The sequence below is a fragment of the Neofelis nebulosa genome, chromosome 7 (assembly GCF_028018385.1).
Source record: "Neofelis nebulosa isolate mNeoNeb1 chromosome 7, mNeoNeb1.pri, whole genome shotgun sequence".
Classification (NCBI taxonomy): Eukaryota; Metazoa; Chordata; class Mammalia; order Carnivora; family Felidae; genus Neofelis; species Neofelis nebulosa.
The window spans coordinates 111653319-111670569 of NC_080788.1; the positions used below are offsets into that span (position 1 = coordinate 111653319).

The 17251-nt window shown below is 40.0% G+C and overlaps 1 protein-coding gene across 6 annotated transcripts in view; it reads right to left on the bottom strand.

Moving 5' to 3' along the window:
* Positions 1 to 2369: 2369 nt before the first annotated feature.
* Positions 2370 to 17251, bottom strand: part of LOC131517343 (coiled-coil domain-containing protein 170-like) — a 51799-nt gene continuing 36917 nt past the window's right edge. For all 6 annotated transcript variants that reach the window (XM_058739304.1, XM_058739301.1, XM_058739302.1 and 3 more), the window contains 4 exons: positions 14445 to 14645; positions 8435 to 8662; positions 6933 to 7148; positions 2370 to 2681 (listed from right to left, as the gene is read on the bottom strand). In XM_058739304.1, the coding sequence (XP_058595287.1) occupies positions 2520 to 2681; positions 6933 to 7148; positions 8435 to 8662; positions 14445 to 14645 (807 nt within the window). In that variant the 3' untranslated portion in view covers positions 2370 to 2519. The remainder of the gene's footprint in view (positions 2682 to 6932; positions 7149 to 8434; positions 8663 to 14444; positions 14646 to 17251) is intronic.

Genomic DNA, 17251 nt, shown 5'->3' on the forward strand with positions numbered 1-17251 from the left:
CTCTGAGCTGTCAGCACAGAGCCCGACGCGGGGCTCGAACGCACGAACCGTGAGATCGTGACCAGAGCTGAAGTCGGACGCTCAGCCGACTGAGCCACCCAGGTGCCCCTGGCTCAGTCGGCTGAGCGTCCGACTTCAGCCGACTGAGCCACCCAGGCGCCCCTGGCTCAGTCCGCTGAGCGTCCGACTTCAGCCGACTGAGCCACCCAGGCGCCCCTGGCTCAGTCGGCTGAGCGTCTGACTTCAGCTCTGGTCACGATCTCGCGGTTCGTGCGTTCGAGCCCCGCGTCGGGCTCTGTGCTGACAGCTCAGAGCCTGGAGCCTGTTTCGGATTCTGTGTCTCCCTCTCTCTCTGACCCTCCCCCATTCATGTTCTATCTCTCCCTGTCTCAAAAATAAATAAACGTTAAAAAACAAAAAATTAAAAAAAAAATTTTTTTTTAATTGAAATATGCTATGGCATGCTACGATCCCTGCAGTACACCAGAGTGTCCTGTCACACAATGTGAGAACCACAGCCATGACCATTTAGCAACTGAGCAATTCTCATTTTGTCCTGAAAGGGCAGGCCTACCAACTCCATCTTGTTCTGTGTCCTTCACCTTGACCACGCCTTCTCCCCTTGAGTAACCTCCCGCTCACCCATTCAAACTTCCCGATCAAAACACGCCTGCGTAACAGGACCCCGACCCTTCCCCAACCAATTGGCTGAGGCCACAGCTATTACCTCACCAACTGCCCCTAGGCCCCAATAAAACCTTTGTCCTTTCCCCAGCATCTCACCGCTGCGTCGGTGCCGGTAGGGGATTGAGCTCGAGCTAGGTCGAATAAAGGCTCTTTTGCTTTTGCATCGGACTGGGCTCCCTAGTTGTCTTTGGGGATCACGAATTCTGGGCATAACAGTCCTTGACTGAGTATTCAAGATAATCATTTTCTCCAAAATACAACCTCTCTAAGCTCCAGTATAACCTGACCCCTTCCACCTTGAAGATTCTTCTAAAACCAGGGGCGCCTGGGTGGCTCAGTCGGTTGAGTGTCCGACTTTGGCTCAGGTCATGATCTCACACTCTGTGAGTTCGAGCCCCGCGTCGGGCGCTGTGCTGATGGCTCAGAGCCTGGAGCCTGCTTCGGATTCTGTGTCTCCCTCTCTCTCTGCCCCTCCCCTGCTCATGCTCTGTCTCTGCCTCTCAAAAATGAATAAACGTTAAAAAAAAATAAATAAAAAATAAAACTAAGCTCCACAGGAGATATTTTTAGATGACCACAGCAGATACTGAGGGTCCAGATTCTGACTTGTTCCTATGGAGGACATTTTGGATAAGTCTAAAACTACCTTGGAAGAGGAACAGTTTCCTATTTTAAATGAAATAAATAATAAATTATAATAACTGTTTATTTATTTTGAGAGAGAGAGAGAGAGGGTGTAAGTAAGCAAGGGGCAGAGAGAGAGAGAGAGAGAGAGAGATTGAGATTGAGAAGCAGCCTCACCCAATTTGGGGCTCCTGCTCACCCAGTGTGGGACTCGAATTCACAAAGCATGAGATCATGATCTGAGCCAAGTCAGATGCTCAACGACTGAGCCATCAAGGCACCCTCATTTTATTTCCGGGATAGCTCACACGCATGCGCATGAGCAGGGGAGGTACAGAGAGAGGAAGAGAGAGAACCCAAGCAGGCTCCATGCTCAGAGCAGAGCCCAACATGGGGCCTGATGCCATGACCCTGGGATCATGACCTGAGCTGAAATCAAGAGTTAGATATTCAACTGACTGAGCCACTCAGCACCCCAAGAAGTTATAATTGTTTAAAATGTAGCCATTGACTTCAGGGTGCCTGGGTGGCTCAGTCAGTTATGTGTCTGACTCGAATTTGATTTCGGCTCAGGTCATGATTTCACAGTTTGTGAGGTCAAGCTCTGCATGGGGCTCCACAGTGGCAGTGCAGAGCCTGCTTGGGATTCTCACTCTCCCTCCCTCTCTGCCCCTCCCCTACTTGATCTCTCTCTCTCTCTCTCAAAATAAATAAACTTTTTAAAAAGCCTTTAAAAAGTAAGTATTCTTAATTACTTTTTTGCCACTCAACGTTTCGTATCTGGTTTTCACACTCTGTTAATCAAATAGATAAGACAGATTCAAAGTATAGAACACAACTGTACCTGGATTTGTAAGCGGGTATACCCAGGAAATTGTTCACTCTAGAAATAAATAGGCTGTTAACTATAAATATAAATATTACAACTAAGAACACAAGTCCTGATTAATACCCTGCTTAAAATACAATTAATAATAAATATAATTAGATATTGTATATTGCAAGTAACAATCTAGACTAGACCATAAATAAATGTGTAGAACACGACAATGACAAAGTTAAATGCCAAATATCAAAGGTGAGAATTTTTCAAGTGAAAAATTCCCAGTGCATTTTATTCATAACATAGCTGCTGCATTCAAGATGCTACAGGAGATGCCCATATCTACTGAGTTCTTGTCGGGAGTAATGAAAAGGACAGAACTTTTTTATTCATTATCCTGTCCAGTCTCAGAGTGAGAAGCAACCTTTGGTTTGTCAGATGCTTTATAATCTTGTATAATAAGCCTTAGGTGATTGATGATTTCCTTGTCTGCTGTTCTCATGTTAAATCCCAACATCTTCATAATAGTTTCTCGAAAATCAGTAAGCTACAAAAAACCACCAAAAACATCAAGTCATACCATTAGTTTCAGTCACCTACATGTTATGTACAATAAAATCAGTATCAGAAATGTAGTCTTAGGGGCGCCTGGGTGGCGCAGTCGGTTAAGCGTCCGACTTCAGCCAGGTCACGATCTCGCGGCCTGTGAGTTCGAGCCCCGCGTCAGGCTCCAGGCTGATGGCTCGGAGCCTGGAGCCTGTTTCGGATTCTGTGTCTCCCTTTCTCTCTGCCCCTCCCCCGTTCATGCTCTGTCTCTCTCTGTCCCAAAAATAAATTTAAAACGTTGAAAAAAAATTTTTTTAAGAAATGTAGTCTTATTAAACATTTCTCTATGAAATGTAACATTCTACATTGAAATTGTATTTTTAAGATAGAAAAATGGTCTCTTTTGGAGTGCCTGGGTGGCTCAGTGGGTTAAGCGTCCGACTTTGGCACAGGTCATGATCTTATGGTTTATGAGTTCAAGCCCCACATGGGGCTCTCCCACTCTCAGCACGGAGCCCACTTTGGATCCTCTGTCTCCCTCTCTCTCTGCTCCTCTTCTGCTCTCTCTCTCTCAAAAATAAATAAAAACATTTAAAAAAGAAAGAAAGAAAAGTGGTCTCTTCTATTACAAGAACTGTTTATTTAAAATGTCCTTTTCATTTTAAGATTTTTCTTTTTAAGTCTTTTTCACCCCCAGCACAGAGCCCAACATGGGCCTTGAACTCATGACTCTGAGATCAAGAGTTGGATGCTTTACTGACTGAGCCACCCAAGCACTCCTAAGATTTTATTTTTATACTTTATAGACTAAACCTAGGTTTTTTATCTGCTTTTTTATTTGCTTTTCATCTCTAAGGTAATTCCTTTTTTTGTTTTGTTTTGTTTTTTTGTTTTGGGGTTTTTTTTCAATATATGAAATTTATTGTCAAATTGGTTTCCGTACAACACCCAGTGCTCATCCCCAAAGGTGCCCTCCTCAATACCCATCACCCACCCTCCCCTCCCTCCCACCCCCCAACAACCCTCAGTTTGTTCTCAGTTTTTAAGAGTCTCTTATGCTTTGGCTCTCTCCCACTCTAACCTCTTTTTTTTTTTTTTTTTTTTTTTCCTTCCCCTCCTCCATGGGTTTCTGTTAAGTTTCTCAGGACCCACATAAGAGTGAAACCATATGGTATCTGTCTTTCTCTGTATGGCTTATTTCACTTAGCATCACATTCTCCAGTTCCATCCACGTTGCTACAAAGGGCCATATTTCGTTCTTTCTCATTGCCCTGTAGTACTCCATTGTGTATATAAACCACAATTTCTTTATCCATTCATCAATTGATGGACATTTAGGCTCTTTCCATAATTTGGCTATTGTTGAGAGTGCTGCTATAAACATTGGGGTACAAGTGCCCCTATGCATAAGTACTCCTGTATCCCTTGGGTAAATTCCTAGCAGTGCTATTGCTGGGTCATAGGGTAGGTCTATTTTTAATTTTCTGAGGAACCTCCACACTGCTTTCCAGAGTGGCTGCACCAATTTGCATTCCCACCAACAGTGCAAGAGGGTTCCCGTTTCTCCACATCCTCACCAACATCTATAGTCTCCTGATTTGTTCATTTTGGCCACTCTGACTGGCGTGAGGTGATATCTGAGTGTGGTTTTGATTTGTATTTCCCTGATGAGGAGCGACGTTGAGCATCTTTTCATGCGCCTGTTGGCCATCCGGATGTCTTCTTTAGAGAAGTGTCTATTCATGTTTTCTGCCCAATTCTTCACTGGGTTATTTGTTTTTCGGGTGTGGAGTTTGGTGAGTTCTTTATAGATTTTGGATACTAGCCCTTTGTCCGATATGTCATTTGCAAATATCTTTCCCCATTCCGTTGGTTGCCTTTTAGTTTTGCTGGTTGTTTCCTTTGCTGTTCAGAAGCTTTTTATCTTCATAAGGTCCCAGTAGTTCACTTTTGCTTTTAATTCCCTTGCCTTTGGGGATGTGTCAGGTAAGAAATTGCTACAGCTGAGGTCAGAGAGGTCTTTTCCTGCTTTCTCCTCTAAGGTTTTGATGGTTTCCTGTCTCACATTCAGGTCCTTTATCCATTTTGAGTTTATTTTTGTGAATGGGGTGAGAAAGTGGTCTAGTTTCCATCTTCTGCATGTTGCTGTCCAGTTCTCCCAGCACCATTTGTTAAAGAGACTGTCTTTTTTCCATTGGATGTTCTTTCCTGCTTTGTCAAAGATTAGTTGGCCTTACTTTTGTGGGTCTAGTTCTGGGGTTTCTATTCTATTCCATTGGTCTATGTGTCTGTTTTTGTGCCAGGTAATTCCTTTTTTGATTTCAGACTTGTTGTATGATAATAGCAGTCCCCGAAATCCATCTGTCTCCACCCCTCCTCCCTTATAAGGAAAGCAGCTCTAATCACCCATAAATCATGAGCCCAGGCTGAAGGATGCAGCTGGCCTCCAGGGGCGGCCCAGAAATAGGACAATGCATAAATGAGGAAATACTGAGAAGTCCAAGACCTAGTGGGTCAGAACCCTGGCAAGTGAGAGGGAAAAGAGAGGGCCTTGGAAACACATTAGCCGAAATGGGCAATTGTAAAGGACAAGGTTTCTGAGGGGAGAAAGAGATACTTGGAAGGGTAAGGTGTTCCTTGGAGGTTTAGAGATAAAGGAAAAGAGAAAAGCAAACAGTGGGAAATGAGTGATTTCTATAAACAAGAGTGTACTGCAGAATCAGACATCACATAAACCCCCCCACACCTCAACGTAAAAGACTTGAGGTGGTAAACTTTAGAAACTGCACTTACTGTACCAACACAAGAGGGTAGTATTGAGTTAAGTAACTAAGTAAGTAAACCCTGCCCTGTAACTACGTAAAGTAGAAACACCTAAAATTGAGAGGGCAGGACAATTAAAAGGATTTTAAAGTGAATAGATAAATGGCAAATAATATCCATCCAAATTTCTTTTTTTATTGAAAAATTTTTAACGCTTATTTATTTTTGAGAGACAGAGTGCCAGTGGGGTAGGGACAGAGAGAGAGGGAAACACAGAATCTGAAGCAGGCTCCAGGCTCCAAGCTGTCAGCACAGAGCCCGATGCGGGGCTCAAACCCACGAATCCGTGAGATCATGACCTGACCCCAAGTCGGACGCTTAACCGACTGAGCCACCCAGATGCCCCCATCCAAATTTCCTTAAGAAGAAAATAGCCTCCTCCAAACTAGTCAGGTGATGAAACTCTGCTCCGGCCCCCCAACCCCCTTCAAAGAACTCCCATGAAGCAAAAGAAACATGTTTGACACAATACCCGGTATGGATTAAATATCAAACAAGGATTTGCAGACATGGTGGGGGGGAACCTTTGTTTTGAATCAGAAATACAGTATTCAGAATACAAATGGACAAAAAAAGATATCCAAGATGTCTCATGGATAAGATGTGAGGTCAGGTTGAAGTCAGGCAAGAACAAGACAAAGTCATCTCAGAGATAAGGAGTAAACTACAGAGTACCCAAAGTAGAAGAGATCTGACTGAAAATATAATAAGGAACATCGAGAAGAATAAAAACAAGAATATACATAAGCAGAAGTTTAAAAAGAGAAAAAGCCAAATAATATCATGATTTTGTGTTTTAAGAATTTCTTAAGGTAATCTCTAAAGTTACATGTTTTGTAAGAATTAATAATGGACAGGTGGCATATAATCTCACAATAGCCCAAAATTACCAGTTAGCCTTTAAAAAATTCTCCGAAAACATGTGCTCTGTAAATGCAGTGGAAATCTAAGCAAATTTAGAAGCACGACCCTCTTTTCCTAAAAGTGACTCAGCCCCAGACACGTGGGTTCCCCTGAACTCCCAATCTCTCACATCGTTTTCCTCCTTGTCACCGGTTAATCGGAGGATGTGTATGCAAACCTAACGTAAGATAATCATATATCCCCTCCTTTGCCACGGAGGATTTACCAGGAATAGGCATTTGATCTAAGCTGGGCTTATAAGACACTTTCTTGGGATTCTCTCTCCTGTCACAGAATCTCTAAATATCAAGTAAGCTTACATACATGGCGAAGCCAAGCAGAGATGGTGAAAAGAGCTGTATGAGGCTCCAGGCGCTGATCCTGGGGCCCTCTCAGAGGTCTGGCTGTTTAACTCACCTTTGATTCCATAAGCCAACAACGTCCTTTTTATCTGGCTTAGAGTCTAAGTTGAGATGGGTGTTGATCACTTCGACTTAAAGAATCTTAATAAAGTAATAAAACAAACCTCTTGTTGTCCTGATACTTTATCAAGCGTGCTCTTTGCTGTGTAGTGCTCAGGACTGATGGCGTCTAACATCTGATGGACTTTCTCTTTGTCTCCTCTTTCCTCTGTCTTGGCAGAGTCTGATGTAGTTTTCAAGTTGTCTGTTTTCATAACTGTCTTCCCTTGCGTTAGTTCAGCTTTTGCTAAAGATTGCCTGAGCTTTTCAATTGTTTTGTCCTGTGAGGGTATAAGGTTGGGGGAAGGGAGATGGCTGTGATTAGATCTTTTCTAAATAATAGACAAGATGCATGGTATAACCCATGCTTCTTTTCCTTCTTCTTCTTCTTCTTGTTTTTTTTCTTTGACCTGATATACGGAAAAGAAAGAAAATTCCATAATTTATGAATTAAGAGAACATTTCTTAACCATCAAACTCATCAATAACCAACAGTCACTGAGGACCTGTATCAATTAGACACTTGGGATTTAAAGACGTTTAACGAGTATTCCATGCCTTCAAAAGTCTTACAGCCTCTGCTAGCCAAATTCAGAAATACAGACAATAACTGGCTTTGCAGTAAGATAAATATTGTGATAGAATGGGAAAAAAAACACATTGATCCATAAGTATTTAGTGCACCTTTGGTTTAAGGAATCAAATGTATGCTTGAAATAGTACAGCGAAGCTTGGTATGGAGAAGATCCAAAGAGGAGTCCCCAAAATGAGTAAAACTTTTAACTATTACCCCAATAAGAAAGACCAAAATAAAACTTAAAAAGCAAGGGTTCTGGGGCGCCTGGGTGGCTCAGTCAGTTAAGCGGTCGACTTCGGCTCAGGACATGATCTCTCGGTCCGTGAGTTCGAGCCCCGCGTCAGGCTCTGTGCTGACAGCTCAGAGCCTGGAGCCTGTTTCAGATTCTGTGTCTCCCTCTCTCTGACCCTCCCCTGTTCATGCTGTGTCTCTCCCTTTCTCAAAAATAAATAAATGTTAAAAAAAACTTTTTTTAAAAAATTAAAAAAAAAAAAAAGCAAGGGTTCTAGAATCCCAACATTTAGAATACCAGTTACCTTTGAGAAGTAGGGAAGAGAATACATGATGGCTTCAGTGGAGTTGATAATGGTCTTGTTCTTTAAATTTTTTTAAATGTTTATTCATTTTTGAAAGACAGAGAGAGAGCACCAGCAGGGGTGGGCAGAGAGAGAGGGAGACACAAAATCTGAAACAGGCTCCAGGCTCTGAGCTGTCAGCACAGAGCCTGATGCAGGGCTCGAACTCACGAACTGCGAGATCATGACCTGAGCCGAAGTTGGATGCTCAACCGACTGAGCCACCCAGGCTCCCCGATAATGCTCTCGTTCTTCAGATAAATGGTAGATTTGCATGCATCTAATTTTATTATCCAATATATATTCTCATGTGTGTATATAAGAATGCTTTTTAATTCAATGAGAAACATGCAGCTAAAATAGTAACAAGACCAAAGCTTAAGTGAATCTTTGAAAGCTCACTTCCTTTACTTACCTTAAGGACATTTACTCTTGTCAGTTGAGTTTTCATACTTTTATTTGACAATTTCAAATCACTCAGCTGTTTCTGAAGTTTCTGAATTTTCTCCTCTAATCTTTGAGTCGTAGCATTCTGCAAATTCTGCTGAATATTCAATAGTGTTTGTTGCTCATTGTCTTTCTCTAGCTGTTTGGATATCTTGCCATGTTCCGCTATCCATGAATTCTTAATCCCAGAGTTTTCCTTTGCAGAAATCAACAGTGTTGAAATAAAGAAGTTGTGCTTTAAGGTGGTGTTCCACACTAGCATACCACATCTACTCTAGTCTAATAAACTGCAGACAGTAATACTTATATAAGTAAATTTTTTTTCACCATAAATATGCATTATTAAAATAATCTGGAAAATAAAGTATGACAATATAAGGGGTGGCTCAGTGCTAACAAGGGCACAGGTAAGTAGACAATTTCATAAACATCGGATGGTAACAGAGGAGATCAGCTTTTCAAGGAATGTATTATAAGGAAATATTTAGTAAAGATTCATACGCAAATATATTCTTTACATTATTTATAACACAAAAAAGCAGTAACAGTGCAAATGCCAAAAAATTACATATTATTGATTATACATTCCCTAGAAGTCAAGCTTCAAAAATATTTACTAAAAGAAAATATTAATGCTACAACTAAATGAAGGAAGGAGGATTAAGAAAAACTCTGCCTACCAATTATGTTAACATAGGTATAGAAAAATATTCTTTTTAAGTATTTATTTGTTTATTTTGAGAGAGACAGACAGAGCATGAGTGGGGAAGGGGCAGCGAGCAAGGGAGAGAGAGAGAATCCCAGGTAGGCTCCATGCTGTCAGCTCAGAACCAGACCCGGGGCTCGATCTCATGAATTGCAAGATCATGACCTGAGCCGAAATCAGGAACCAGATGCTTAACCAACTGAACCACTCAGGTGCCCCTCTATGGAAAAATATTAGAATTATACCTATATTTTAACACTGTTTATCTTACAGTGCTAGGATTACTGTGATTTTAATTATATTCTTTCTCATAATCTATACTTTATAAAATTAGTACCAGAAAAAAAGAGAGGATAAAAATTGAATAAAAATACCATATATTTTCACTATATATAAATCAAAAGATAATAACGTTTGTATTAAAAAAAAAAAACCCAACTGTTCTTTGGAAGAATAAAATAGATGCCCCAAGCAAGCCTGGTTAAAGAGAAAAGAGAGAAAGTAAAAAATACATAATATTAGGAAGGAAAAACATACAGAATGCATAGATACAGAAAATATGAAAATAATTCTACACTTGATCTTAGCCAAAAGGCCGAGAGGCGATTATATGAAAATAATTCTAAAAGAATATTTTATAATTCAGTGGCAAAAAGTTGAAAATCTAAAAGAAATACATTATTTTCTAGAAAACAATAATATGCAATCATGACCAGAAAACAAAAAACCCTAGTAAAGGGGCACCTGGGTGGCTCAGTCAGTTAAGTATCCAACTCTTGGTTTCAGCTCAGGTCATGATCTCCTGGTTCATGGGTTTGAGCCCTGTGTCAGTCTCCATGTTGACAGTGCAGAGCCTGCTTGGAATTCTCTCCCTCTCTCTGCCCCTGCCCCTCAAAATAAGTAAGTAAGTAAATAAATAAATAAATAAAATGAATTATACTTGGAGAATTTGGCATACTTTTTTAGAATCAAGGGAAAAAAATCAAAGATACTGACAATTTGAACCATATGAATTATATGAGCATTAACTATCTATGGAACTTTATGCCCAACAAACAGAGAACACATTCTTTACAAGCACACGTGGAACAGTTACCAAAATCAATCCAGTATTAAGCCATGTAAGAAGTCTCAATAAATTCTCAAGGATCAGGTACTTCCAGCATGTTGTAATAAAAGACAAAAATCTTAAATCCCATGCATCTGGAAACCTAAAAGTGTATTACTATGTTTAAAATGAAAAATAAGGAAAACAGTCCATGTCAATATTTGTGGCACAAAGCTAAAGTGCCTCTTGACAGAATAATTATAGTTTAACTAAGCACATTTATTAGGATATTTGAAAGGTTAAACATAAAGCAGGTGCTCTTATTCCTTCTCTTCTTATTCTTCCTTTCCTTTCTTTTCCTCTCTGGACAATACAGTCCTCATGCTGGTAGATGGGCAGGACAAGGTAGGCGCCAGAATGAGAAGAGAAAAGCTGTGACCCAAGCGGGCTGACAGAAGTGGACACAGAGGTGGGTTGCCCTGCGGAGGGACTCAGAGCCTGACCAGGGTGAAAGGAGAGCCCAGGTGGAGAGGTGACCTGCCATGGAGGGTAACAGCCTGAGCAGGGTGAGGAAGGCATGCACACGGTTTTGGAAATTAACAAGAAGAGACAGGCACCCAAATAGGCAAATGGGTGAAGGAAACATCCAGGCCAAGACTAAAAAGCCAAAAGACTAAAAAAGATAAAAGAAATGCTCCAACTCACTACTTAGAGAAATGCAAATTTAATTAACAACACTTTATACCCCCCAAAATAGGAAAATTTAGGAAGCTGGTTAATGCCAAGAAATGACAAAAATGTGGAGATTCAAGAGCCCTCCTGTATCTCTGGTGGGACTATTGTTCTGTGAAAGCCGACTGGCAGTACTTAATCAAATTAAATGTCCATCTATCCAATGAACCACCAATTCCAATCTTGAGCAAACACCCCTAAGAAACTCTCTCACAGGTCCTTAAGGCGACTTGTACAAGGATGTTGGTAGCAGTATTTGTGGTGGCAGAAAGACAGAGGTAACTGGGGTGCTCATCACTGAGGAGTGGACAGGCAAATCATGGCCCATGTGCACACTGTAGAATTCCATGCAGTAGACACAAGCAATGAACTAGATGAGAAAATAGCAATACTATGTGGATCTTAAAAATATAAAGCTGAGGGCACCTGGGTAGCTCAGTCATTTAAGCATCCAACTCTTGATTTCGGCTCGGGTCATGATCTCATGGTTTGTGAGATCAAGCCCCGGGTCACCCTCTGTATTGAAAGCACAGAGCCTGTTTGGGATTCTCTCTCTCTCTCTCTCTCTCTCTCTCTCTAAATATAAATATTTAAAAAATATATATAATGCTGAGTAATAGAATGAGATTTTACCACAGTACTATTTATGCAAATTAAAATACACATATAAAAGTATAATTTAATGGGAATGCAAGCTGGTGTAGCCACTCTGGAAAACGGTATGAAGTTTCCTTAAAAAACTAAAAAGACAACTATCCTACGACCCAGCAATTGCACTACTAGGTATTTATCCAAGGGATACAGGTGTACTATATATATATTGGGGTATATATATTGGGGTATATATATATATACTGGAGTATTGGAGTATACAGGTGTGCTATATATATATATATATATATATATATATATATATATATATGAGTATTACTCAGCAATCAAAAAGAATGAAATCTTGCCATTTGCAACTACGTGGATGGAACTGGAGGGTATTATGCTAAGTGAAATTAGTCAGTCAGAGAAAGACAAATATTATACGACTTCACTTATATGAGGACTTTAAGAGACAAAACAGATGAACATAAGGGATGGGAAACAAAAATAGTATAAAAACAGGGAGGTGGGACAAAGCATACGAGACTCATAAATATGGAGAACAAACAGAGGGTTACTGGAAGGGGTATGGGAGGGGGAATGGGCTAAATGGGTAAGGGGCACTAAGGAATCTACTCCTGAAATCATTGTTGCACTATATACTAACTAATTTGGATATAAATTTTAAAAAATAAAGTTAAAATAAGTAAATAAGTAAATAAATAAATTAAATAAGTAATAAAATAAAAGTATATTTAAAAGAACATATACAAATGACCCTTGAACAACATGGGTTTGAACTGTGTGAGTCTACTTACATGCAAATTTTTTATCAGCATGGTACAGTACTCTCTCATGGTACAATGCATTGTCTCTTATGACTTTTTTTTAACATTTTCTTTTCTCTAGCTTACTTTATCATAAGAATACCATATACATAAATATGGCATACAAAATATGTGTTAATTGACTCTTTATGTAATCAGCAAAGCTTCTGGTCAACAGTAGGCTATTAGTAGTTAAGTTCTGAGGTAGTCAAAAATTATACATGGGACCTTTCAACTACATGGGGAAGGTGTCAGCACCCCTAACCCCCACATTGTATAGACAAAAAGATACACATTAAACACATTAGATTGCTCTCTTTTGGAAGAGGGAATGGGAAAATAGACTTAAAAGGAGTAAATAAATAAGAGAAAGCTCTTCCATGACCCAAGATAGTGTGTTATGAACCATAGAGTTTGATTAACTGAACCTTCTGCATATGAGGTCCAAATTGTGAGGAGTAGGGAAGCAAAGGAATACAAGAAGCCAACAAACAAACAAACAAAAAACAAGGTGCTCAGCCTTACTAGTAATCAGGTAAATGTTATAACTATACTATTTTAACCCAACTCTCTCTCTCTCAAAGAATGACATCATCCAATGCTGGCTAGGCTGTGAAGAAGAAGCAGGCACTCAGGCATTTCTATTTGGAAAGTGAAACTCTTGCTTTTTGGAAGGTAGTATTTTGGCAGTGGCTATTAAAATTTAAAATACTCATACACTGTGATCCTATAATTTCATATCTAGAACTCAATCGCCTAGGGCGAGAAAGCACCAATGTGGAAAGACATATGTATAAATATATTTATTGCTACATTATTTGTAGTGGCATAAAAGGTGGAAATAATTTAGTAGTCCATCAGTAGGGAACTAATCAAATAAATAAGTTATATATACTCTGTGGAATACTATGCAGCTATTAAAGGAATGAGTTAAATCCATTCTTTTAACCTAAGGAAAAACCATGAGGTACTTACTTTTTACTATGTAAAAAGAGTATTTAACTAGCCTAGTCCCAGGTTTTTTTTTTCCAGTTTATTTATTTTGAAAGAGAGAGAGGGTGCAAGCAGGGGAAGGACAGAGAGAGGGAGAGAGAGAATCCCACGCATTGTCAGCACAGAGCCCGACGCAGGGCTTGAGATGGTGACCTGAGTCGAAACCAAGAATCAGATGCTTAACATACTGAGCCACCCAGGTGCCCCCACACAGTCCCAGTTTTATAAAAAGTACCTACATACATGTACTTGACTATTTCCATAACCATGGCAATAGTTGTAGAAGATATATATACTACTGTTTACTGGGGTAAAATAGGCAGAAAGAAGGTTGGGGGAAATTATTATTGTTTTCTTAAAAACTTTTCACTTGGTTTCAAGAGTTATAGAGAGCATGTGTTAATTGAATATTCTTAAAATTTAATATAGCATTTTACGGGTGCCTGGGTGGCTCAGTCAGTTGAACATCTGACTCCTGAGTTTGGCTCAGATCATGATCTCACAGTTTGTGTCGGGACACTGACAGTTCGTGTCCTGACATTCTGGGGAACACAGTGCCTGATGCTCCACTTGTACAGTCATTCCTTTGGGCTTCTTTCCTTCGAATCGGCTTTTTAAAGCACATTAAGAAATACATTAACAAATGCCCTCATAAAAAATACCAAATGTGTGCATTTTAGAGAAATGAGAGATATGGAAAGAGGAGAGGATTTTTTTTTAATGTTTATTTATTTTTGAGAGAGAGAGAGAGAGGGCGCAAGCAAGAGAGGGCCAGAGAGAGAGAGGGAGGCACAGAATCTGAAGCAGGCTCTGAGCTGTCAGCACAGAGTCTGACATGAGGCTGGAACCCATGAACCACAAGACCATGACCTGAACTGAAGTCAGATGCCCAATCGATTAAGCTGCCCAGGCTTTCCAAGGAGAGGATTTTTGATAAAAACAGAAGATTTAAAGGTTTGTAGCAGATTTTCTTCCCTTTTCTAATATTAAGTATCAACAGCTTTAAACGTTAGATGATACCATAAAATACGATCATTTTCATTGTCAAAGAAATGCTTTATATATAGGAAATTCTTACTTTTTTCCTGTTCAATTCTAATCTCTCTTGAAAAAAGTCATTAATAGCAGTGTTTCCCTCCAGACGTTTCAAGGGTCTTTTTTGTTCCCTCTGCCTTTCTTCCATTTGGTAGAATTCTCCAGCGGCTTCTTCAGAGTGGCCACGTAGCTGCTCCAGCCGTTTGGTGAGCATCTGGATTTCCTGCTGCAGACCTGCTGTCCTCTGTAGGGAGAAAAGGATAGACAAAGCTCCCGACGGTCTGTGACCTCTATTTCAATTCAAAACTATGTGTGAGGTCTACTGACACTGACATTGTGCTGACATTACATTACTAAATAGGCGAATGGGGAAGACTTCTAAGATTTGACATGTAGAAGCTGGTTTTAGAAAAAGAAATTGAAAGGTGTGATATACAAAATCAGACATTTTAGTTAGCATTGAGAAATAAAATTGTGTAATGAATTTTAAGCAAAAAGTAAAAGAAAAAAATGGAACTCTCCAACAGACTGAGCAGATTTTATCGACACACTGAATTTAAGCAGGTTCTAACTTTGTTTGAATTTTAGGGCGAAGAAGCATGAAATTTTACTAAAATCATGTGGACGTGACAAGGAGATATATAGCCACTTAAACTTGCCAGTTCAATCTTTTGATAGACTCGGCCAGTATATTCAAACAAATGACTGACTTGACAATGTATTTTACCCCATTGACTGAACTGACCAGTGTTTAGTCATGATGGACACATATATATCTTCACCATACCACTATTTTTTTTTTTAATTTTTATTTATTTTTGAGAGAGAGAGAGCAGGTGAGGGGCAGAGGAAAGAGGGAGACACAAAATCCGAAGCAGGCTCCAGGCTCCGAGCTGTCAGCACAGAGCCTGACACAGGGCTTGAACCCACGAACCGCGAGATCATGACCTGAGAGGAAATCAGACGTTTGACCGACTGAGCCACCCAGGCACCCCACCATACCACTATCTTTAAGCTAGCATTCGTTGACCTTCCACTGGACTGTAGTAAGCATTTATCGTGTATTAATCCATTTAATCCTTACCACTATGTGAGACAGGAACTGTGTCCTCCCAGCCCCCACTCCACCCCCCTCCACCAAATTTTACAAATGAAACCGAGGTACAGAGAGGATAAGGAACCGGCCCAAGAGCACACAGCTGGCAATGGCTGAGCTGGGATTCATACTGGGGCCCTCTACTTTTCACAAATACACTATACTACCTCTGCTGTAATAATGGACATCCTCTTCCCTTTTATATTGTAGTAATAAAAATGAAATCAAAATTAAAATTCAGAGCCACAGAATTTACTAAATCGGCTAATATAAAAAAATCCACGTTAAAAGAAACAAATCTGAAAGGGTGGCTTGTCTGTCAATACACTTAACAGACTTCCAAGATTGCTCCTTTGCACCAACTTCCTGAACCCTCTCTTTCGCAGCTTCCTCCGTGGCTAGTGTGGGGACAACACTGGTGCTCAGAAGAGTAGCCAACCGACTGAGGAATTTCTGACAGTAACATCGCGCAGTTTTTGTTTCCCAGCCGGAAGGATACAAAGGTCTGTCCAACTCATATTTTTGTTTTTCCTTCTGGATTGAATCTTGCTGACATTTATCCCAAATTTTCTTCCCATCTTTTGGTCCTTCAGAGTGAAAAATGTTGTCTCTCTCCAAGTTCTTGGTCAGGATAGCTTCCCCTATATCCTAAACGTGCCAACACACGTGAAACTTCCCATTTGGAATTTAATATGGAGACATTGACTTCCTTTTGTTTTCTTGAAATAGAAATATAGTCATAATACAAGACTTCAGGAGAAAGGTCTTCCAAAGAAATCAAGAGTTATAGAGTCATAAGACAGACGAGGGCATGCTCAAAAGAGCAAACTGGAATATCAAGAGGTATTAAAATGACTGTACGAAGAAATTGTTTTGAGAACACAGGAAATTTAGCTTAGAGAAGCAGCTAACCAAATAGCCTCAGTTATGAAGTTAAACTCTTAATAGAAAATTCTGGGGGTACCTGGGTGGCTCAGTTGGTTAAGCATCTGACTCTTGGTTTCAGCTCAGGTCATGATCTCACAGTTTGTGGGTTTGAGCCCTGCAGTGGGCTCTGTGCTGACAGCTCAGAGCCTGGAGCTGCTTCAGATTCTGTGTCTCCCTCTTTCTCTGTCCCTCCCCCACTCGTGCTCTGCCTCTCTCTCTCTCAAAAATAAACAATAAACATTAAAAATGTAAAACAAAAAAAAGAGAAAATTCTGAGCTAATAAATGTAGAAGGAATGATAGAAATTTAAAAATCAGCATTTTCTATCTAATGAAATAACTGATTCAGGCAAGGACCGTCAATGAATGCTAAGACACTTAATGAAAAGTTGGGAGGGCAACAGATATTTCTACAAAGACTTCATCATGGTTCTATAACATCACTTAGTAACAACAACTTTGACTATGTAGATGTATAGATGTATAAATGAAAGAAGTCACACCTCTTTCCCCCAACCTTTCCCTTGTACTCCTGTAATCATCCTGCTTCCATTATAAATAGTCAGGGCTAAAAATAAATAAATAAATAAATAAATAAATAAATAAATAAACAAATGCTGTACTTCTTCCCTGGCTCCCATCCTCTGACATTCTTCTATAAAACCTCTACTCATCCGGTGAATTGCTTTCTACTAGTGACCAGGCTCATCTCTTCCTTCTAAACCCAACTCATGCCATAATTCTAGATTTCAAGGTCGAATGTAGATGATCTGCCAGTTTAGCTTTGTGATTTCTGTGCCTCGGTTTCAATGACTTTTGCCTACACCG